The 21,624-nt window shown below is 41.8% G+C and overlaps 6 protein-coding genes across 6 annotated transcripts; 3 read left to right on the top strand and 3 right to left on the bottom strand.

Annotated features, from left to right (window-relative positions):
* Positions 1–63: 63 nt before the first annotated feature.
* Positions 64–1,412, top strand: LOC124209732. The gene is made up of 3 exons (XM_046607880.1): positions 64–450; positions 523–727; positions 783–1,412. Exons 1-3 carry the CDS (start codon positions 64–66, stop codon positions 1,115–1,117), a joined length of 927 nt encoding a protein of 308 aa, XP_046463836.1. The 3' UTR covers positions 1,118–1,412.
* A 1,298-nt stretch (positions 1,413–2,710) lies between these two features.
* Positions 2,711–4,592, top strand: LOC124209730. Its single transcript, XM_046607876.1, has 4 exons — positions 2,711–3,420; positions 3,493–3,697; positions 3,757–4,267; positions 4,344–4,592. The coding sequence occupies exons 1-4, from the start codon at positions 2,947–2,949 to the stop codon at positions 4,456–4,458; spliced, it is 1,305 nt and encodes a 434-aa protein (XP_046463832.1). The 5' UTR covers positions 2,711–2,946; the 3' UTR covers positions 4,459–4,592.
* LOC124209726 lies at positions 4,588–9,602 on the bottom strand. The gene is made up of 12 exons (XM_046607873.1): positions 9,517–9,602; positions 9,238–9,457; positions 9,085–9,158; positions 7,996–8,092; positions 7,497–7,893; positions 6,228–7,437; positions 6,034–6,158; positions 5,898–5,967; positions 5,750–5,828; positions 5,504–5,679; positions 5,256–5,436; positions 4,588–5,186 (listed from the first exon to the last, which is right to left on the bottom strand). The coding sequence occupies exons 2-12, from the start codon at positions 9,243–9,245 to the stop codon at positions 4,817–4,819; spliced, it is 2,787 nt and encodes a 928-aa protein (XP_046463829.1). The 5' UTR covers positions 9,246–9,457; positions 9,517–9,602; the 3' UTR covers positions 4,588–4,816.
* Positions 9,603–10,369: 767 nt separating this feature from the next.
* On the top strand, positions 10,370–12,229 carry LOC124209728. The gene is made up of 4 exons (XM_046607874.1): positions 10,370–10,991; positions 11,064–11,268; positions 11,333–11,894; positions 11,960–12,229. Exons 1-4 carry the CDS (start codon positions 10,503–10,505, stop codon positions 12,081–12,083), a joined length of 1,380 nt encoding a protein of 459 aa, XP_046463830.1. The 5' UTR covers positions 10,370–10,502; the 3' UTR covers positions 12,084–12,229.
* Positions 12,230–12,896: 667 nt separating this feature from the next.
* On the bottom strand, positions 12,897–19,132 carry LOC124209731. The gene is made up of 5 exons (XM_046607879.1): positions 18,911–19,132; positions 18,703–18,806; positions 18,563–18,631; positions 14,424–14,527; positions 12,897–14,343 (listed from the first exon to the last, which is right to left on the bottom strand). The coding sequence occupies exon 5, from the start codon at positions 14,271–14,273 to the stop codon at positions 13,191–13,193; it is 1,083 nt and encodes a 360-aa protein (XP_046463835.1). The 5' UTR covers positions 14,274–14,343; positions 14,424–14,527; positions 18,563–18,631; positions 18,703–18,806; positions 18,911–19,132; the 3' UTR covers positions 12,897–13,190.
* Positions 19,133–19,628: 496 nt separating this feature from the next.
* On the bottom strand, positions 19,629–21,604 carry LOC124208456 (larval cuticle protein LCP-22-like). Its single transcript, XM_046606187.1, has 7 exons — positions 21,186–21,604; positions 21,043–21,120; positions 20,791–20,936; positions 20,586–20,723; positions 20,248–20,516; positions 20,066–20,181; positions 19,629–20,002 (listed from the first exon to the last, which is right to left on the bottom strand). The coding sequence occupies exons 5-7, from the start codon at positions 20,254–20,256 to the stop codon at positions 19,747–19,749; spliced, it is 381 nt and encodes a 126-aa protein (XP_046462143.1). The 5' UTR covers positions 20,257–20,516; positions 20,586–20,723; positions 20,791–20,936; positions 21,043–21,120; positions 21,186–21,604; the 3' UTR covers positions 19,629–19,746.
* Between the last annotated feature and the right edge of the window lie 20 nt (positions 21,605–21,624).

The raw sequence follows: 21,624 nt of genomic DNA on the forward strand, positions 1-21,624 counted from the left end.
CTGCACAAAATGCCCCAATAAAAATTTCGCGGTACACAACCGGCATCGAAAAACTAACGCAAAATGGATGGCGTAATTTCAAGTCTGTTGGTCGCTTTGCTTTTGTCACTCGCATTTTCCTCTAGCACTCAACAGCAGAGCTTATCGGGAAATAGTACAGAATTTAAGACGTCTTACAAGGAATCGCACAAATTTTCTCAGCTGAACAAGAAAATAAAGAAATGGTTGGAAACTAATGAGGAAACGTTTGATGCGGAAAATGAGATAATAATAAGCGATACCCCTACACCCGCCATCGATCAGCCGTTACCCGCAAACGGATCGATTCCGGACGACGGCTGCGGCTCCACTTCCGTGCGGTTTGACGACGGAAACTGCTATCCACTGATGGGAAGACAACCTTGCGGCGACCCACAACAGTGGGTCACTGTCGATCCTTACACATTTAAGGTATGCAAATTTAAAATGGTCAGATGTGTGTCACGTAGAAATTGCGGAAATTAAACGACCTAATTTTACCAGGGGCGATGTACTCCGCGTCTTTGCGGGAGAGACAGGGTCTTTGTCCCTCGTACGGGACTTTGTCACGACATCTACGACACATCCGAGTGCCGGGGAGGTCGTCGTCTTTACTATTCTCAATACGGAAAACCGGTCTGCGATTGTCCAATAGGCCAGTTTCCATTCCCGAACCCTCAGGATGATTGCGTTGCGCTTTTTACAAGAGGCAAGCTAATTGCTAAGCACTATAATCGTGTTACTATCAATTTCATTTGTAATAGGACCCTGTCCCTACGGGCAAGTGGTAAACATTACTTCTGACGGCTCTATGAGTTGCATGAAATCCAATTGCCCCACAATCTACGAGAGTAATGAATATTCTTCGAAGCTTTGGAAGCAGAAGCAAATGGTACCGACCAGCGACGGGAAATGCTACGAACTGGGCTCAGCGGACCCGTGCTCAAATGATGACGAGACATCTTCGCTGTTGGGTTTCGACATTTTGAAGAACGAATTGGTATGCGTCGACATCACCGATCCTTCGTCACCTTATTACTTTTCCAAAGAAGAAAATGATTTACTCGATAGCGTTTTCGACGGGGTCTACCAGGAGTAACATTAACTGACGTTAAGCTACTGTTAGAAATAATTCACTACGTTTCAAAATGCTATAATACTTACAAGTGTATGTGGTCCATGAAGACCCCAGTGCAGCAAAAGAAATCCAGCAGCTCCGGAGGTGATGTGTTCAACGCTGGGACTACTGCTGGTGGATGATTTGTGCTGGCGGTTGACTTGTCGAATGATATGGACGCCACAGGATGCAGTTGTCCACACTTTTGTTAATCGATTCGTTTTCTTGTAGTCCTAACTCTGCTCACAATTTATCAATAATAAAATTTAAAAAATGTTCATTACGGAAAACGTATTTTCGAAAATTTCTATTGAAAAGAATAAAATGCGTTTTGCAGAACTTTAAGAAACAGACCTAATTAATTAGAGCCGTCCAATCTTGAAGCCAGATATGCGATGATGAAACTATAAATAGGAATTAATGTAGTAAAATATTTCACGGATGTTTTATTTAGTTATACTTACTCTTCCTGATCTTTTGAGAGTAGAGATTTCTTTAGCTTAGAACACATTACCATCTTGTGTTGTTTTTCCTAGAAAATTCTTCAGGTTGGAATCGAGCATCAAACTCAGGAAGGAATAAATGTCAATAGGAGATGGGAGCGTGAAAGAAAAGGTTTTCAACAAAAATTTTTAAAGTGTCAATTAACCATCTCTGGAGACGATATTATTAAATTAATAATACTATCTGACAGCAAACCAACAGCGGTCATACCCAAAGTTGGGATTGACAGTATCGGAGACACCCATCGCCGTCTACCATAATCGTGCGATCTTGTAGTCATCGTTGCCAAGATTGGATAAAACCCCAATCGAACGCTGAATATACGGGATGAAAATAAAAATTGAGAAATAGAAGAGATTTTGATCTGCTGAAGTCTGTCACTATTCCGGTTGAGTGGGTTAGTATCCGGAAGTGGAATCTCGATGTAAAGCGTTGATGGACAACGCGAGCCATGGCCAGTTCCCCAAATCAATACTTCGTAGAAAATGGAAACCGGTGTTGTGAGTGACACATTTCTAGACTTTCTTTACTTTTTCTTTTGACATTTTTCCCCAGTTTTTTTTAGAAATCTTTGGAGCATCATATACCCCTTGGGGGTCCCCAAAGTATTGGAGACTGCGGAAGAAATCCTCCAGACATTTATCAGGTTTTTACTTCTTAGCATTCGAACACCGCTAGGCATTTGAAAATAGCGCTCTGAAAGAATTTGTGTTGCAAATGATTATTTAATCGCCTGTTTTATACAATGATAATGTTCGCCGCTTAAGCCTCGGCAGTTTACCTCTTCCTATCAAGGGAAATAAGTATGAAAAAAAAACTGTTGTGATAATAGAAAAACTGGAAATTTGTAGATAAATTCGCTCCCATTGTTCAATTTGCGCGCCCCAATATTCTGAAAACTCAAAACCAGTTGAGAAAAGAAAAAGTTCGAGCGTGAAAGCTGTCGGTGATGAGTGACCCAGTATCATACCCAATAGTTTCCTGGGCACACATCTCAAAAAGGCAAAAGGAAAATGAAGTTAACCGTTCACTCTGACCGATTTTCTTTTTGCTCATCTCGCATCTCAGTTTGGATGAAACAAACTGGATGGCGAGAGTAGTTCACAATTTTCTCCAATTTCGCTCACTTGTTCATAAAGAAGGTGAGAGACGAAGAGCAAAGTTCAGTTTTCTCTCGAATCTCCTCGTTGCAACAATTGCTGTGTTCACCTCGGCTCAACTTACTGCGCAAAGTGTCGCGAATAACATTTCACAGTGTACAATCGGCATCGACACACGTACGCTTACGTACGTAACAGTACATCAAGATGGATGGCGTAATTTTAAATCTGTTGGCCACTTTGCTGTTGTCAGTTGCGCTTTCCTCTAGCGCCCAACAGCAGAATCTCTTACCGGGAAATGTTACAGAAGTGATCCAATCGTCGGTGGTAGCCAAAATCGCCAGCAAGACCTCGTCGACTCCGAAACTGATCCCGCATAAAATAACGGACAAATCCTACGAAAAGAAGAACCAAAACACATTTTCTCAGCTGAACAAGAAAATGAAGAAATGGTTGAAAACCAAAAAGGAAACAACGTTCGATGTGGAGAATATGGTTATCATTAGCGACCCACCTACACCCGCCATCGATCAGACGTTTCCAGCAAAAGGATCGATCCCGGACGACGGCTGCGACTCCAGTTCCGTGCGGTTCGACGACGGAAAATGCTATCCACTGATGGGGAGGAAACCTTGCGGCGACCCACAACAGTGGGTCACTGTCGATCCTAAGACATTCAAGGTATGCAAATTTAAAATGGTCAAATGCGTCACCTAACAATTTCGAAAACTAAACAAACAAATTTTTTAACAGGGACGGTGTGTTCCGCGCATTTGCGGAAGAGATAGGGTCTTTGTCGTTCGTACGGGACTTTGTCACGACATATTCGACAAATCAGAGTGCCAAGGAGGCCGGCGACTTTACTATTCCCCATACGGAGATCCTGTGTGCGATTGTCCCGTCGGAGAGTATCCATTCCCGTACCCTAAGAGTGATTGCGTCGCGCTTTTTACCCAAGGTAAGCTAATTGCCTAATTGCATTTTCCTTTATCTTAACATCAATTTTAATCGTGATAGGACCCTGTCCCTACGGGCAAGTGGTAGCCATCAGTTCCGACAATTCTTTGCGTTGCAAGGCCTCCAAATGTCCCCCAACCTACGACAGTTATTACAATTCCAATTCCAAGCCGAAGCAAATGGTGCCGACCAGCGACGGGAAATGTTACGAACTCGGCACGGCAGGCCCGTGTTCGAGTTACGACGACACATCTTCGCTGTTGGGTCTCGACATGTTGAAAAACGAATTGGAGTGCGTCGACGTCACCGATCCTTGGTCGCCGTATTTCTTTTCCCAGGAAGAAAACGATCTGCTGGACAGCGTTTTCGACCAGTTCTATCCCGAGTACGACTTCTTCCGAATCTACCTGGTCTACCAGGGTCTGCAGCACGAAAACGAATTGAAATACGGCAAGAAGAAGAAGGGCTCTAAGCAACACCCAAGAAGACAAGGCGGAACATCAATCAGCGTACCTTCCAACCCGCCTATTCGGCCTGGAAATGGACAAGGAAAAGGCAACTCGAAATTAGTGTAAGAAATAATTCACAACGTTTTAAAAATTTAAGTGCTAATATAATAATGACACGTGTGGATGTGGTTCACGCAGACCCCAGCAGCCAAACCGTGGTACGAATCAAGCAGTCAAGCCAGCTAAACCAACCGGCTGCACAGGAGGTCAAACGTTCAACCCTTCAACTGGTTCTTGTGCAGGTCGTGGTTAAATTTACTTACCGAATGATATGCTGGACGCCACAGGATGCAGATGTCCAGACTTTTGTTAATCGATTAATTCTCTCCTTTGTTTAAATCTGTAACTTATCAATAATAAAATTTAAGAAAAAAAATTTCCGTCTTAGAAAACGATACATATATTGATCGGAAAGATCTAAAATTCAGACTTTTAGAAAATGCCGATGCGAGAAACCTCCTGTATGAAAATACTCAAAATTTGTACAACGACTGAATGTTTTAAGCGGCGGTTAGATTTGGTGGACCCTACACCAAATGGACAAAATCCCCAAAAGAAACTAGACGGAGGTTTTTGACAGGTACAAAACACTCAAGGTATCGTTTATAAGGTTATAAAAAGCTTTGCTCGTCACATGGTGCATTCTCGACGCTGGAAATTGTTTGGGAACAAGTGACGGACGAAATTTGTGTGGTAGCATTGGACGTGGAAAAATCATCACGAGTCACATTGCCACCGCCAAGCGTTTCTCGCTTGGAAATGATTTTGACGCGGGACCACAAGAAATTTCGAACGTCTCGATTCAAAAGAATAAAATTGACGAAAATGAAAACGCCGCGCGAGGTGTTGATTATGACGCAGAACTCAAAGAAATAATACCGACTCAAGTTTAAGCCGTCCAATCTTACTGCCAGATATCCAATCAATTCGAAGATCCAAGGAATTCCGGTGATGAAAAATAGTTTGACCGCCATTTTCAAACTAAAAATTCGAAATGAAATTTAGAAATAAATTCTACAGATGTATTTTCTTTTTTGTGGTTTGACTTACTCTTCCTGCTCTTTTGACTCTGAAGAACTCTTTCGATTAGAACGGATAGCCACGTCTTGTTGTCTTTGCCAACAATGCATCAGGTTGGCATTGAACATCAGACTCAGGAAGAAAAAGATGTCAAGTAATAGGAGGATGCCAACAGGAACGTAAAAGAAAAGTATTAGCGCTGACGAGCTTTCTGCAACAATGTAAGAAGATGTCAATAAATTATCGATGGAACCGAATATACGAAAATGAAAACTAACCGGCAGGAAACCAACAGCGGTCGTAACCAAAGTTGGGATTGAAAGCGCCGGAGATGCCCATTGCCGTAGACCGAAATTGTGCGATGATTGTGATGATCATTGCCAAGAAAGGAACACCCCATCCAAATGCTGAATACGGGATGAATAACCCATCGTTGGTGACCTTAAAGGATCCGCTGAAAAACGTTTAAAATAGAACTTTTGTAACATTCGTTCACGTTTGATGTCAAACATTTTGTTTGTTACTTAAAGATGTGGTAGTAGTCAAAACAGTACACTGTCAGCCAGGAAAATGAGGCTATAAACGCCCAGTAAGTAATGTAGCCTGTTGCCAAAAATTTAAAAAAAACTTAAATTTAATTTGACAAAATGTTTACACGATTAAAAATTTTACCGAGCGCGACACAGGAGCTTTCACCTGATTCGACCAGTTTTAGTTGACCAATCGCCAAGCAAATAAATGCCTAAAATGTACAATAAACAGCTAATTACCCTATAATTTTATCCAATGCTCATATTATTAATAATACCAATGCCAATGATATGACGTGACAAAGTAAAATACGCCCGGTTAACATCATGGCCATTGTAGTTTTTCTACTTCTTCCACTATTTTTCTTTCCTCCAAAAGCAGTTATAACCATTTTGGCAGAACCTGTGAAACGTTACAATTTTCATAATTAATCGATACTTTGACTGAATAAAAGGAAACATAAATATTTACCTGAAGCTGGAACGAGTAAATAAATAATAAATGTCGCCAATAAACCCACAGTAGAAATCAGGAGAATTACTGGACGATGACTTTTAAAAGACTCGATGGTAAGGCAATGGAAAACTTGGGGGTTATAATAAACTTCCCGCTCTTGTTTGAAAAGTAATTGGTCCACACAAAAAGAACGAACTTGCGACTTGACATCCCAGTAATTTTCAATGAACGTGTGGAGTGAAAGGGAAACTCCACCTTTTGAATCATTTCGAAATATTGGAGTAATTTGAGAATTTTCGGCAAACAAGGGAATCGGTTGTTGAAGTTGGTTGGGTTTGCAAGAACCGTTGAACGTTGGGTCGGGAACGAAGATGACGCTCCAATTGCTGTGATAGGCCGTAAAATCAGAGTTAATGGATCCTGATACAATTACAGCTGGTTCAGTAAATTCGTCTCCATATTGTTCGCTGGGCCACCACCATAGAGGCTGACAGGTATATTCTTCACTCATTACGTGCCCAGGTGGACAACATTTGGGAATGGCGATTAAAGTCGAATTATCCGATTGATCGTCGTTGTTCGAGTAATTAGACTCGGGCTCACTAATAGTTGTATCGGTAAATGTTGGTTCAGTGAATGGCGGATCCGTGAACGGGGTATCGGTAAATGGCGATTCAGTCAATTCATCAGTGAATTCTGGTTCGATTAAATTTGCTTCTTCACTGGGGCAGTACAAGGCGTAGGTTGAAGTAAACGGTAAACCGGTGACATAACTAAACTCTACCATGTCGTCCACACAGTAATCTTCTATAGAGACTAGTAGATTGCTTGAGTTGGCGATTGTGTTATCCATCTGGATTTCCAAACTACCGTTAGAGTTCAATTGGAACTGCTTGGTACGAGTTGGGTAGGAGCAATTGGCATAGCCGAAGCGGAAGAATAAATTGGTCGAGTTTTCTTTCGTTCGGAGATTTTCAAAGAAGGGCGTCACAAGTCCTTGATTTTCCCTGCATCTGGGCCTGCCATTAAATTCAGAAGTACTGTCTAAAGTTGACATTTGACGGCAGCATTTCCGGATCACTCTTCTTCCATTGAATTTCGATGCGAACAGTTCCGCATATTCTTCAGATTTGATGAAATCTAGACTCAATTTTCCTGAAAGGTCGATAGCAGTTGTGGGGAATTTTTGGGTTTCCATAAAGCACATGAAGGCCATTCTTCTCGCCTATATTTTCAATGTTTGAAATTTTAAATGAGAAAATTAATAAAGTAAACAAATTATACCTTGGTGACGTTCCTTTCGTCCGCATAGTCTTCGATGCAATAGCTGTCGAATTCCAAGAAGTAAAACTGATGAGGAACTAACAACTGTCCGGAAGAAAGGGCGTAGAAGAGATCGCCCATTCTGAGCTCAGGTTCTAAAAAATCCCAACCATCCGGCGTGCAACTGCGCGGAAATCCTGGATTGACTTGGACATCTTCAACGCTGTAACGTGGTGGAAAACTTTGTTTGGATCCCAAGAAAATGTCGCGTGATTTTTGAACCGCTGGTGATTGCCGATGGCTGCTGCTGACCGAAAACTTGACGCACCGATCGGCATCTGGAATATCTTCCGCCGCATTATAATTGTATAATTGTCCAGGGCCACAACATTTTCGTATCACGAACTGGTTTTTCGACCTATTCTCGTTGCAATGGAATTAATTGAATCCAATGAAAAAGAACACAAAAAAAGGGGTCAGTGAAATTGTGTGCACAATAACTCAAGAAAGCTTCAATTACCCAACGACAGACGGGGCCGGAAGTGGCACTGGTAATGGCAGGCTCGACGAATTTGGCGAAGTAGATTGTAACTGGAACGTCGCTGTGATGACAAACTCTTGAAACACAATTGAAACGAGGACGAAAAAAGTTCTCGCGGTTAACGCCATTGTGAATTTGCAAACCGACAAGTTAAAACGTTACACAAATTTACGTGACCGCACCGACTACAATCTCACGTTATAACAAGGAAACCAAATATCAAACATGCGCTGGTTTTATACACGAGAAATTGCATATAACCTATGAGACCTGCAGTCACCTATCACTCCGACTTGCTCACGAAACAGCGTGAAAGAAACTGGAATCACGGCGATTGTGTTGTATATACTTTAAACAGTGATTTAGCCGGAGCAACCTTGACTTCCTATTCGGGCACTTGACGATACAAAGGGAGAGGGGAAAAGTTGTTAACTTAATGTACGCTGACATAATATGCAAAGTCCTTCCGCAATTTGCAAAATATTAACAAATCAATTTAGGGAATAACCAAATCTTTATCGTCTGAGTTTTCTACAAAATTTAGAACAATGTCAACCCTAATTGAAAATTGGGAAGCGTCGGATGAAGGATACGGAGTTTCCGAACCTTCTGAGTCTTCAATTTGCCAAGGATAACTAGTTGAGAAAAAACATACGAAAAAGGAATCAACCTTGGACGAGGAATAGAGAAGTTTGCTACAATTGCGTCTTTTTGAAAAGCTGCTCAGACGAGATAACAATGACAGATATTGGCCCTCGGGGATCGATTCAAACGTTACGTGTTTTTTATCAGCTTTGCAAAAATACTGAAGGGGAATCCCCTCGGAGAGAGAGAAGGAGTAAGTCATGATATAGTTTGACAAAAGTTTACGATTTTGGTTTCCGGTTTCCAATAGGAATCTAAGCTACCGTTCCCGATTGGAATCAAATTACAATAATAATGGCTACTTACATTATGCGGATTGGTTCGACAAATAGGAAATATTTACAAGATGACGATTAAATTAATTCCGTCACTATTCCGGATGAGTGGGTTATATGTTAAGTGGTAAACTAATACGCCGCTTACCTTGAATCAAAGTGGAATCAGGAATTCGATTCTCGTTGGAGCGTGGATGGACTTGACGATAACACGAGCCACGACTAGTTTGCAAATCAATGCATTGCGGAAGATGCAACCGGTCTATGGTGAATTACTTCAAACGGGTTTTGATTTTCCTACCAGCACATGGGCACGTTCTGAAGCCTTGAAGGATATCACTGCAATACTACTAACCGCAGTAACCTTGAAGTAAATGCGCTATTCCGCACATTAAAACAAAGTGCGACAACGCCCAGTCAGTTTTAGTTTTAGAAAAATAAGAATCAGTCCATTCCTCCACATTTGGACAGGTATAAAAGGAAAGCTTTTCGAAAATCTGGTTTTCCATCATTTCTTTCTCCTACAATTTTAGAAAGTATTTAAATTGAATTCTGAATGTTAGTAATGATATCATCTCACCTTTTGAGTTTTTTCTCATCCGATTTGTCCTAAACGGGGAATTTCTTGGTCCTTCCTGTACCACACCTTAGCCTTGTCTAATGTTCCTGTAAAAGAGCAAATTGAAACCAACGTTATGAAAACACTTTGACTAAAGTGTGCCGATGACACGAATAATTGCCTCTAGATAAAAATGACTAAACGTCCTTCGGGCATACGGGAACCGGTCGTCATCACAATCAGCAAATAGAAACTGCGCAAAAATTCTCCAGCCAAGTCCCAGTATATACTTCAAGTGGTAAACCAGTGGAGAAAAGAAACGCGGGGGCTTGTGAAAGCTGTCGGTTCGCTGATGAATAACCTACAAAGAAAAAATGTATACATAGTAACACATGAGATAACAAAACAAAAACCAAAATGTGAAAATTTGAATTCACCGTTAGCTTTTATCCATTACTTCGTCTCGGCCAGAAGAAAACATCGTGCCAATTAAACGGGGAAAACCCAGCGGGGGAGATGATGATACTATAATAGCACGACGTACACACTGTGTTTCACGGAGGTAAATATGATAGTATACGCTCACGGGTGTGTGTACATCCGATTCCATAACTATCTGTGCCATCGCCCAAGGCGCACCAACCTCCAAAAATAAAAATAAAAACCATTCCTTGACAGAATGATTGATACTTTGCAAAGGTTGGCTTTCTCATACAGCCATCCCGTTTCTGATTTAAAAATAAAATAAAATCCGGCCAACCCCTATACCTAGTTGCGAAACCTGCTGCAAGTGCGTACTGGAAGCGGTATGTACACGCCGTAAGGAGTGGCACAGATATTTATACCAAGTCGGATGTTACAAAAAGGTGAAAGCTAGGAAAAGAATAGTTCAGTTTTCTCTTGAACCTCGTCGTCGCAACAGCGTCCGCTTCAACTTTCTAGTGATCCGTGTGACGACACTTTTCTCTCTATCCATCGGTGTGAAACTGGCGGAAACTGGACACGGGATGGATGACGTGATTGTTTTACTCTTGTCAGTGATGGCCATTCTAATAGGATCCAGTGCCCAGCATCAGAGTGGTTTACCCCGCGCAGGATTAATTCGTCAATCGTCCGTCCCATACGCTGGCCACAGGAGATCATGGCCACCAAATTCCCTGACGTACGACGAAAGGGACGGGGAATCGTATCAAAGCGGAGGCGACGGACACAACCGATTTGCTCAATTGAAAAAGAAAATGTCGAAATGGTTGAAGAAGAGAGAGAAGAATAAGAAATCGGAACAAGAAGCTTTCGATCCGGATAACATGGTCATAGTACTGGACGCAGCCACCCCCGCCTTCGATCAACAGTTTTCGGCCAACGGATCGATTCCGGACGACGGATGCGACTCCAATTCAGTGCGGTTCGACGACGGCCAATGCTACCTTCTGCTGGGGAGGGAACCCTGCAAGGATCCAAGACATTGGGTCACGGTTGACTCATCCACATACAAGGTATATGCAAATTGAAAGGTGTGTCAAGCAAACAATTGCGGAAGACTAAAAAAACGATTACATTTTGATTAGGGGCGGTGCACTCCGCGCCTTTGCGGAAGAGACAGGGTCTTTGTTGTACGAACGGGACTTTGTCACGACATTTACGACACATCCGAGTGCCGCGGAGGCCGTCGTCTTTACTATTCCCAATACGGAAAACCGGTCTGCGATTGTCCCATCGGTCACTATCCATTCCCGTACCCTCAGGACAATTGCGTCCGACTTTTTACCCAAGGTATAAAAGAAAATCGCTGATCATTAACGCCTCCCTCGTCTTAACAACTTTTTTTCTGTTACAGGACCATGTCCCTACGGCCAAGTGTTGTCTATAAACTCGTTGGGTGATTTGAGTTGCATGGCATCTCAGTGCTCGGCTAAACCGCCGCCCACCTATTACAGGCTGGACAATTATCCACCCGAGGAGCAGAGGCCAATGCTCCCGAACGAAAACGGGGATTGTTACGAATTAGGATCGGCTGATCCTTGTTCGAGTTACGGCTATGCCCCCACTAACAAGGTGCTGGGATACGACGTTGTCAAGCGCCAGTCCGAGTGCGTGGACGTCGGTGATGCTTGGTCGCCCTATTTCAATTCGCAGGAGGAAAACGAATTACTCGACACCGTCTACGACCAGTTCACGCCAGAGTACGACTTTTTCCGCATCTGGCTCGTCTACCAGGGTCTCCAGCTGGAAGAGGCGGTGAAACCTGGCAAAAAGAAGAAGAAGAAGAAGGTCATCAATGGCAATTACCAAAAGAGGCAAGACACTTTTGGCATTTTTCAAGTTCCCGGCGGCAGAATTCCGCTACTGAATCCTAGTCGATCTGGATACAGAGTAGGCAAAGGCACCAATCCCATCGTGTGAGTCGAATCTCTATTTTTTAAATGTACAAGATTCCTGTAATAATTTAAGTTTTCTGACGCAGGCCCGAGCGAGTTCGAAGAGATCTTTCGATCAGACAAGCTGTCAAGCCCGCCATTTCAACCAACTGTAGTGGCAATCAAGCATTCATCGCTGCAACTGGTCAATGTCAAAATCGTTTTTTTTAGCAGCATACCTATTATTTATTATCTATACGCATATAGTCACCATAGAATCAAATTTCCTACGTACGTTTTTCTTGTCGATCGGACTCTTGCTCCCGAATTTATCCACCGTTATAACCAGCTCAATAAACAATTCTTGTACATTTCTAGCTGAAGGAGTGATGGCCTATGGAGACTTTTAATTTATAAAAGAATTGATTATTATCGGAATCGTTCAGATTATAGAGGACTGTAATGAATTTTACTTACGAAGAGATTACAGCCTTGGCAGAGTGAATCCGTACAGTTCGTGTAGCCCGGGCAGCAGCTGTTTCGGTCCAGCAACATCTGCTACGTTTTCGGATACCATGTCCTCTTGGTAACAGCCTGTAGATTGCGACCTCTTATTACATCGTCCGGATCGGGAGAGATTAGTTTCTGTTGGCCACTGGCAATAGAAGGGAAGATGATTAAGAATGGCATTGAACGGGAAATTTCTAAATGCTACTGTTTACGTGAATGAGCTTTCTAATTCGATTGCGATCAACCATTCCTTTTTCCTTATTGAATTATAAGTTATATAACTTTTAACGTATTGTACAGCTTCTATTACCTTTTCTCTAGGAAGGATCAGCTTTTCCAGGTAACGTCCGTCTTGTACATAACTAATAACTTGACAACCAGAATTTCGTCACATTCCACTCGATTCAGTTAAGCACCAAGTTGTCCGAGTTCGAATGACTGTCCAAACCACAAAAAAAAATCACCCACGCCATTTCCTACTATGTCATCGACAGACCCCAATTGACGTCATTAGAGTATTAGCTACATAAACGGTTGCTCGGCCAAATGACGCTGTTTTATTCCTTTGTACAGGATACAGTGTACATTTAGTAACCGTTGGCGACCAACGTCTCGTTTTGAATACAAACGACATTGAGCGCTCAAATCCAAACACGCAGAGATAATAAGCGACCGATTTATCACATTGAAAACAGTCAATCACAAAAATATAGGTTGCAAATTGCATCCCGTGCGTTAGAAAAAGAACAATGGATTATCGGATTTTCCCCAAATAAAATAGACGGCGATTTCTTTGTTTTTGTCGAATTAAACGCTTCCCATAGTTATTTAGCCTCGGTACATTTGACACGTTAGAGCCGTCCTCAATTCCTTGTTCCTGGCGATAAATATCAGCGGATTGTAAACGGCGTGAATCAGTCCCAATTCGATCATGTAGGGCGACAACCAATTGAGACTGCTGCACTCCATTCCGCCCACGACGAGCTGGCAGACTAGGAAAACCGACACGAATATGGTCGGAGGTAAAGCCGTAACAATGAGCGACGTGACACCGGTAATCAGAGTGCGAGTGGCCTCGAGTTCGATCTGACTGATTCTCGTCTTATCCACGTGGATCGACATGGATTTGACCTGGGAGGAATGATCGTTCAACGAACTACTTCCGGACGAGGCCCTAAAGTTTTGCGATTCGACTTTCCCGGCGATGGCCAATTCGACCCATTCCGCTTCGTTGTCGCTGTCGATCGTTTTGTTGGTCGTCGCCGAGGTGAGCCTCCGAGATTCGGCGAGCAGAGCTTTCGTTTGCTGGTAGACGATGAAATTCATGACGGTGCAGGCGACGGACAGCACGGACAAGATAATCAAAACTATTTTGACGTGGAGGAGGTTGACTTCGCAGCGGAGAGGAGCGATGATCCTGGCTAGGAAAATGAATTTAAGGAGCAGGATAACAAACAAGGAGCTGACGATAACGGTGATAGTCGCCGAGCGCACCGTCATTTTGTCCCTGTGCAACAGCGGGCGGTTGATGGCCAAATACCTGTCAATCAGGGCCAGGATCATGTTCAACAAAACGAGACCCTGCGGGACGCCGACGACAGCGACGTAACCGTGGCAAACCGATTCGACGGGATAGAGTCCCCAGTAAATCAATTTGATGACGGACGGAACGAAAAACGTCAAGTAGGAGAAGATGATGCCCAGCAGGAAAATGTTGCGGGGTTTCCTGTGCAAGCGGCGGCGGTGGATAATGGTAAACGCTATCGTCACGTTGAGAGGTATGCCGATGGAGCAGCAGACGAATTTCGTGGCGATGAGGAAGTTGTCGTCGAGATCGATGGGGTTGTACACGTGTCCGTCCTTGTCGAGAACAACGTTGTCTGGATGGTGTTGATGGCTGCTGTTGTTCATTTCCCAGATGAGTGGCGCGATGGGGGAGCAAGTGAGGCCCTTATGACCCCATAAGCTGGCAAAGGATATCCTGTAGATATTTGTTTAGACGTTACTCAATTCTCGTTAGAGATTTATTACGCGATAAAGGGCTAAAATGTAGACATATACCATTCCGGTCGAATGCTGAGAAAAGAATGGAATCTCAAGGGATCCTGTTGTCACAGAAATATTGAGGATCTCCTTTGACGTGGGAGGATCAGGTCCAGGAGAACCTGTAAGAATAGAAAGATTGGCGGTTAAATCGAGCAGGTTACAAATAAAAAGAAACGGATGAGTTCACGTTGCTACGCTTTACAATTGTACTGTGTAGAGCTGAATGGACTTTTCTGAAATGATTTCCGTCCATCTATCAAACATTTACGAATGTTGCCCTTTGCGCAAGAGTTTGAGTTCGATCAAAGGCAGACATTAGGAGACACTAGACATAATCAAGTTGACGTTATATTGATGGATTTTTGTTAGACGCTAGATAGTTTCTTACGTCATAGGACTATATTTCTTATTCGATTCTCTTTCATGATCAAAAGCCCTTTGGTATATCAACATTGATTGAATTCGACGACTGAAAATAGAAGGCACGCGCAAAGTTAATGTGATTATACCATCCCACTCAGATTCGCATCGTCAGTCATTGCAAAAATTATTATGTGAAATGGGAGAACAGCTCTCAAGTGCCATTTAGATGTTGTGCCTATACGGGTGTTGGGGATGGCATGTCAGAGTGCGTTATGATAATTCAATAAGTGTATAGACGAAAAACAATTCCAGTAAACTTTGAGGTTTGCTGGGTAAGTGCCAAGTCTCTCAGAAGGAAGAAATAAGGTTCTCGAATATTATGGTGAATTAATTACTGGGGGAATTATGAGGGACTAGTATATGCTTTCTTTTCTTCCAACATGATTTATAGCTTCTCTTATAGCACCATCGTAGGCTATCGAGCACTCGCGTAGGCTATTTGAATTTAAGACGAATTGGAGTGGGTACCCTTTTTTCAAGACGTCTGTGGCTATATACACACGGCATCGAGCAGCCGTCACTCTACCACCCCACCGATGAAGATTGAAGACGATGTCAAATAAAAACCCTGGCTTTCAATCGATCCAGCAGCTATATGAATAGCACTTCACGTGTGTGATCGGCGGCGGGCCAACAGCATCAAGTGGATCTCCATAAATTGAATTTCCAATTCCCAGGCTTATATGGCTGGCATAGAATTATTTTGACACGCCAACGCCGCCACGAAGAGCTAACCAAATCACAAAAGAACTAAAGATGGGGAAATGAAAGGAAGTTGAGGAATTCGGCGTTTCTTTTTGGTTTCCCGTTTTTTCGTCGGTAAATTGTAAGGAATAATTTAACCTTCACGAGTTCACGCTCCCTGACTAGATGAGATTGCTTTAGTTAATTTAAGAGTATCGATTGCGTCGAGTGACGTCATCGAATGGCCTTCGAAAAATCGACACAGTTATGGACACGCAGTTGTACTTGTTGATGGCGGTAAGGTCAACATCCTTGACTGGAAATCTACGTAACTTTTACCTGATCGAGATTTTCGTACAAGAAATCAAGTTAAATGTCAAATTCAATTCCGGAATTCTAAATGGTATTTTTTAAAAGAAACATGCCAGGTACAATTGAACCCTTCAGTAAGTAAGTAATCAGCTTAGCGCGTAATACCCAAATCGGTTTATACTCACAAAAGGTTCAGACTGTACAGTCCAGCGGATTATTTTTTAAAAAAAGAAGTCCGCTAAAATCCAGCCAGAGGAAATTGGCTTGCGGCAAACTAAAATAAAACTCTCACGGTCGGATTGGTTTTTCTAACGATTGCGCAGTTCAGTTTAAGTCGAAACGGAATTGCAATGGGGAACAACCGCACATACAAGGAAACGCACTCGTCAACCACTCTGGAAAAAGATTCGATCTCGAGTGAATTTCGGGCAAGTTTGCTGTATCAAATAAAATCTGTGACACTGTCTGACTCCGATGAGAAAAAGAAAATTAACTGCGCATGCTCAACTGGGTTCTTCCCGCCACATATTCCAATAATCGTACGGACAGTATCTAGTGAACTGAGTCGTCTTTATTGCAACTGCCTTATTTCCCTACTCTAATCCCTTTTCAGCTCTAAAGGCTTGGAGATTTCCGCACATTATTGCCCATCTCTGTTTGGGGAAACTTGGTAGTTGCCAAGCAATTGCACGTTGCTAGACAGAAAATTGGAAATCCCCTTTAGTCGGAACTATACAGGTTCGCAAGTTCGCTGTGTACGACTGTTGATCTGCGAGCGACAAAAGAAACGTAGTATTAGCAACTTTCCTATTCTTTCATAAGTCAAAGTCAGGCAAACTGCCAGAGGCCTCGTTTTGGAACGGCAACAAAACGCAGGAGCAAAACTATCTGACGGATAGTTACGTTATCCATATCGATTAACTACTTAGTGAGCGACGCTGATGTTAAAAGACATTAGAAGGATGAAACTCATCCGGTATGAGCTACTTTTACAGAAGTGATTCAAGACCAAGGGAAAAAAGGATCCATATTACGCTGCTAGCACATTGTTTGCCGCTGTCATGGCGAATAGAGTTTCACCGGCAGTGAATAAGGAGGATAATGGATTTTTCGTGGAAAAAAGGGAGTTCATGATAAAGGATCGGCGAAGAATGAACGCTCAACATCCCATGACAGAGTTAGTTTCCGCTGGCTGTCTTACAGGCATTCAGCAGATGCCAGCCAGTTGATCCTTGTCCAATCCTTCAGGAAGGATTTTCGTGTAGCTCTATATTACAAGTCTGGGTAGAGATTGTTGCTGAGTAGACTCCCCAAATCTAGATCTCGTTCCGAATACACTTTTGTGATATGATTTTTGCATTCGGCGCCATCGTCAATGTCACAACAGTATCAAAGTTCAATCAAATGGGTAATAATAAATGGCGCTCGCTACGACAATGTGTTTTCGCTTGTTGCTGAAGGAAATCCATTACGACAGTAAATACAATGTTTCTTTTTTTTTTTGGAATCGGGATAACAATATTGATCGAACACTGTCTTCCTATTTTGGAAAATAAAATTTACACAATGGTCCATAGAAGATGGCCATGGTGGACGACTAATTACGCAACGGGAATGCAAAAGAAATTTTTAAATCAGGTGAAAAAATGGGTACAGTCGCAGCGCAAATTGTCTAGATTTCTGTAAAGGGAATTTAGCAACGAATGTCGTGATTTGGCATACCGGTCATTATATCACTTGAGTTAATTCACATGGAAACAAGACGACAAACTATGGCTAAATTGCTTTTCATTGAAGGATCGGGAATGGGACCGGGACCTATTATATTCAATGCTGTCTATAGCAGTCGCTGTCGCGTGTCGAACAAACGACAGGAAGATTGACTCGAGGCTTTTACTGATACGTAGCAACATATCCTGTGATCCCGGAAGTGTGGCGGTATCATAAGTAATTTCTGAATTAAACGTCTTATAACGCTCCCACGTCAGCCCGATTTGCACAAAAGATTCAGCAAGTGCCCAACACGGTCTCTTCGTTGCACCATATTCAAATATCTTCTTACTTCAACAATAACGATTGCTACAATGTAATTCAGATAACGCAACAAAGTTCGCCATGTTGGGGGAGGAGAGGGGGATGGGATATAAATAATATCACCAGTTCATAAAACGCATTTTGTGTTAGGAACATGGTGAATATTAGACCTAGCTGAAATGAAGATCATGTTTCAAAGTCGACCGTGTAAACGAATCACGTCACTTGTGATGTTAGCCTGTTACTGTAGATATGATGCTAACTAATTGCAAAAGCTTCGATTCCTATTAAGAGGGATGCTAGTTTCAGGGTCATTTTGGAGGAATAAAAAAAAATCCTTCCCCATGGAGTCATCAATTACAACTAAACATACCCCCCCTTCAATTCTTTGCACAACAATAGCATGATGACAATAGCAATGCTTTCCCAAATAAGATTTTGTTTTCTTAAAAAAAACGGAAATGTACAACAAAAAAATAAGCCAATTTTCCCTACCCACAGGATAAGTTGCCTGGACATGTGGAGTAAATTGGCTTGTGGTGTGTTATTGTTTTTAACATGACTATCTGTGGGGGGGACACGATCAGCATAAATAAGCATAGGTCAGAATTTGGTTGCCTAGCCCTAGCCTAAAGCATATAGTCTCTAAACACGTTTTATCTTATCTTAGTTCAATTAAAAAGTAACCACATAAGACTTACTTGATTATCTTGTGTGTGAGTTAGGGTATACCAGCAATTGAAGTCTGAACGTTCCAAATAAAATGGACTCTGGTTGCACAAATTTTAAATTAAGTTCACTAAATATTCAGTATGAAAAAGCAAGAAGATGGATCTAATACCATTTTAAGTTGTAGGGCATAGCTAAAACCCTGCAGATTTCAGCCTCAGTAATGATGGCAGGATGGCGGCACAGACTCTTTCTACTGATTTGAGACCATTTCATCTGTTACACAAATTTTAAATTAAGTTCACTAAATATTTAGTATGGAAAAGCAAGACGATGGATCTATTATCATTTTTAAGTTGTAGTAAAAACAAGGCTAAAACCTTGTAGATTTCAGCCCCAGGAATGATGGCTGCATGGCAGCACAGACTCTTTCTACTGATTGAGAACATTTCATCCTCTTTTTATCTAATACTTTATTACTAAGAAAACGTCTGTCACAAAGGATTTAAGTTTGAATAATGAAGCAGTTCAAAATCTCGAAACAAAAGAACTTAAATCAACTGTTTCTTCTCGCGACATTGGTCGACACATGCACCGGAAGGACTGAACGTCTGAACACTTTAAAACACTACTACACTAGTCATCAAACAAAAAGTCCAGTGATGCCAGAAAAAGTTGGACTGCACCGTTTTTTGCTGCAACTTTTGTTTGGTGCGTCGTATCTTTTTGAAAATTGGTGGGAACCATCTGAGACTGAGAATGGTTTTTCATATAAAAAAGACTTTATAACTATTGTTTATTCCTATAAATCGTAAAAGGGGTCTATCTTGGGAAATAGAAATTTGTCCCACCTCACAACAACCACCATCTCTCCCAACTCACCCTGCCAATATTTGATGGAACAGTGTATCCAACCTTTTTTGGGCCATTTGCCAAGACAAGCGTAAGCAATTGCTAAACTACGTGATCTAGAAAATTTCTTTGTGTTATTCTGCATAGAAACTTCTGACAGACATTAATTTGAGTACACGTCGTGAAGCCCCTTCTAGCACATTCCGGCCAATCGATCGACAAATAGAATAACGCAATAAATCGTGATTTGGGTAAACAATTTTTTATTTTGTCGTCGAATTTTGGATTACGGAAGATAAAACGAAAATACTATTGGCTCGTTATGTACATCCGATAGTAGACAGGGGAAATTTTGTCGAATGATTTACAGAACTCCGGCGGCTTTGAGGTCTGCGAGCATCTTGACGACGTGCTCAGGCATGGGTGGAGGAGTGGGGAGGTGGTCGCCGGTGGCCTGGAATCCGTTTTCATCGGCCACCCAATTGACGGTGAGGACGACGCCGTCGGGAGTCGTGAACGAGTAGGAGCCCTTGGACACGGTCCCGATATCCTCCGGTTTGGGTCCAACTTGTTTCTGGTTGCCGCTCTCAGACACTTTGGTGCCATCGGCAGACTCGAAACTGATTTTGACACATTTTTTAAAATTAGGAAATGACATTAGGATCTTAATAATATGAACTTACTCGAATGAGTAGCTGCCGTCGGCGTTCATTTCGCTGTTGGATGACACAATTTCGATGGGCTTCTTATCCCCTTGAGGTGCGGCGAGGGCCACAGCCAAGAAAGCGACAGCGAAGATCTGTCAGTACACAAGAGTAAAATAAAAATCGATAAGATTAAAAGAAAATCCAGTAAAAGAACTTACGAATTTCATGTTTGTTGTTGGCTGAGGGTATTGCTGCTCTTCTGAGGACAGTTGAGAGAGTTGTGTGAAGATGTTTCCGACACGGACCGTCTTTTATATTTTCCACTGACATGCAAGCGAATGGAAGAGAAGACCTTCCTTTAAGAAAAACCTTCTCTTCGTCTTCAGCTGGAGGCGTCATATTATATGGAGATGAGCGAAAGGAGAAACTGGCCGCAGACAACAACCGCACTGGAATATTTCGCTTTCCCACGTACAAACTTGCGATTCTTATTGAAATAACAGAAGACCTTGTTAATCCAAATATTGAGACTTTCATGGTCGTCTGTAACTTTTACTCTCAAACATATACAGTGTGTCCATTAGTCCCTTTTCTGTCGGAAATATTAAAGACTTTATGCAAATAAAATGAGATGACCGATGTTTCCTCGGAATTGCTATAGATTCACATTTACGTATTGATTACAGCTGATGCACTAAAAAAACAAAGAAAAACATTTAATATACATTTACAAATTTCCTTTGAGAGTTGAAGTTAATTACTTCTGAATTCCAACGGACAATGATAACATCGTTAGAAATTTTTTGACACATTTCGTTTCATTGCAGTCATCAAGTAGAGCTTGACGACAAAGTTTTGGCAGTAGGACATTCATCACCGACACCGTTGCAATTTCAATGTCTGCGGACTTGAAAATGAAAGGTAAAGGTGATTATCAATAAGTGAAAGTATATACTGCACTTGGCATTGAAGAAAATCATTTTTCTAAACGTGTTTTTTTTTTTATTCCTCACCAGGATTGGTGTTGAACAGTGACGCCAGGATGGAAAGTGAAAAGGTTTCCGTCTCGTTTGCATGGAAACTGGAATGACCTAAAGAAAACGAAAGTCTCCGAGTTCTGAGTTGTATAGATATTCGCGGAAAAAAACAAACATACATATACGTTACGGAGAATGGAACTCGGTCAAAGCCAATAAGGGATATCGCACTGTCTGCTGTGGGGAAGTAGTAATAAGATTCTTGAAATATGTTACGACTTATATATGAATAACAATTTCTTATTTTTATAAAGGAGAAGAATGGATTTTGGGATAGTGCGGTAATGGCTGGTTGTTTGCGAATTGGAAATGATGGGAAATGATTTATTGCACAAATGAAATAAGACGAAATAAAGACGACTTACTATCGGTAGACTAGGAATTACTTACTTGGAATTTAATATAGTAAAATAGATCACATTTTAGTCTAATCAACTCTACTTACTTTATACTTTTTACTTTTAGTTTAAATCAACTCTTAACAGATCAATTTCAGTTAAGGTGAATAAGACTGACTTCAAAAGTGTACCGCTCAAACGTAACAAAAGGAGAGCGATT

The sequence above is a fragment of the Daphnia pulex genome, chromosome 12 (assembly GCF_021134715.1).
Source record: "Daphnia pulex isolate KAP4 chromosome 12, ASM2113471v1".
Lineage (NCBI taxonomy): Eukaryota > Metazoa > Arthropoda > Branchiopoda > Diplostraca > Daphniidae > Daphnia > Daphnia pulex.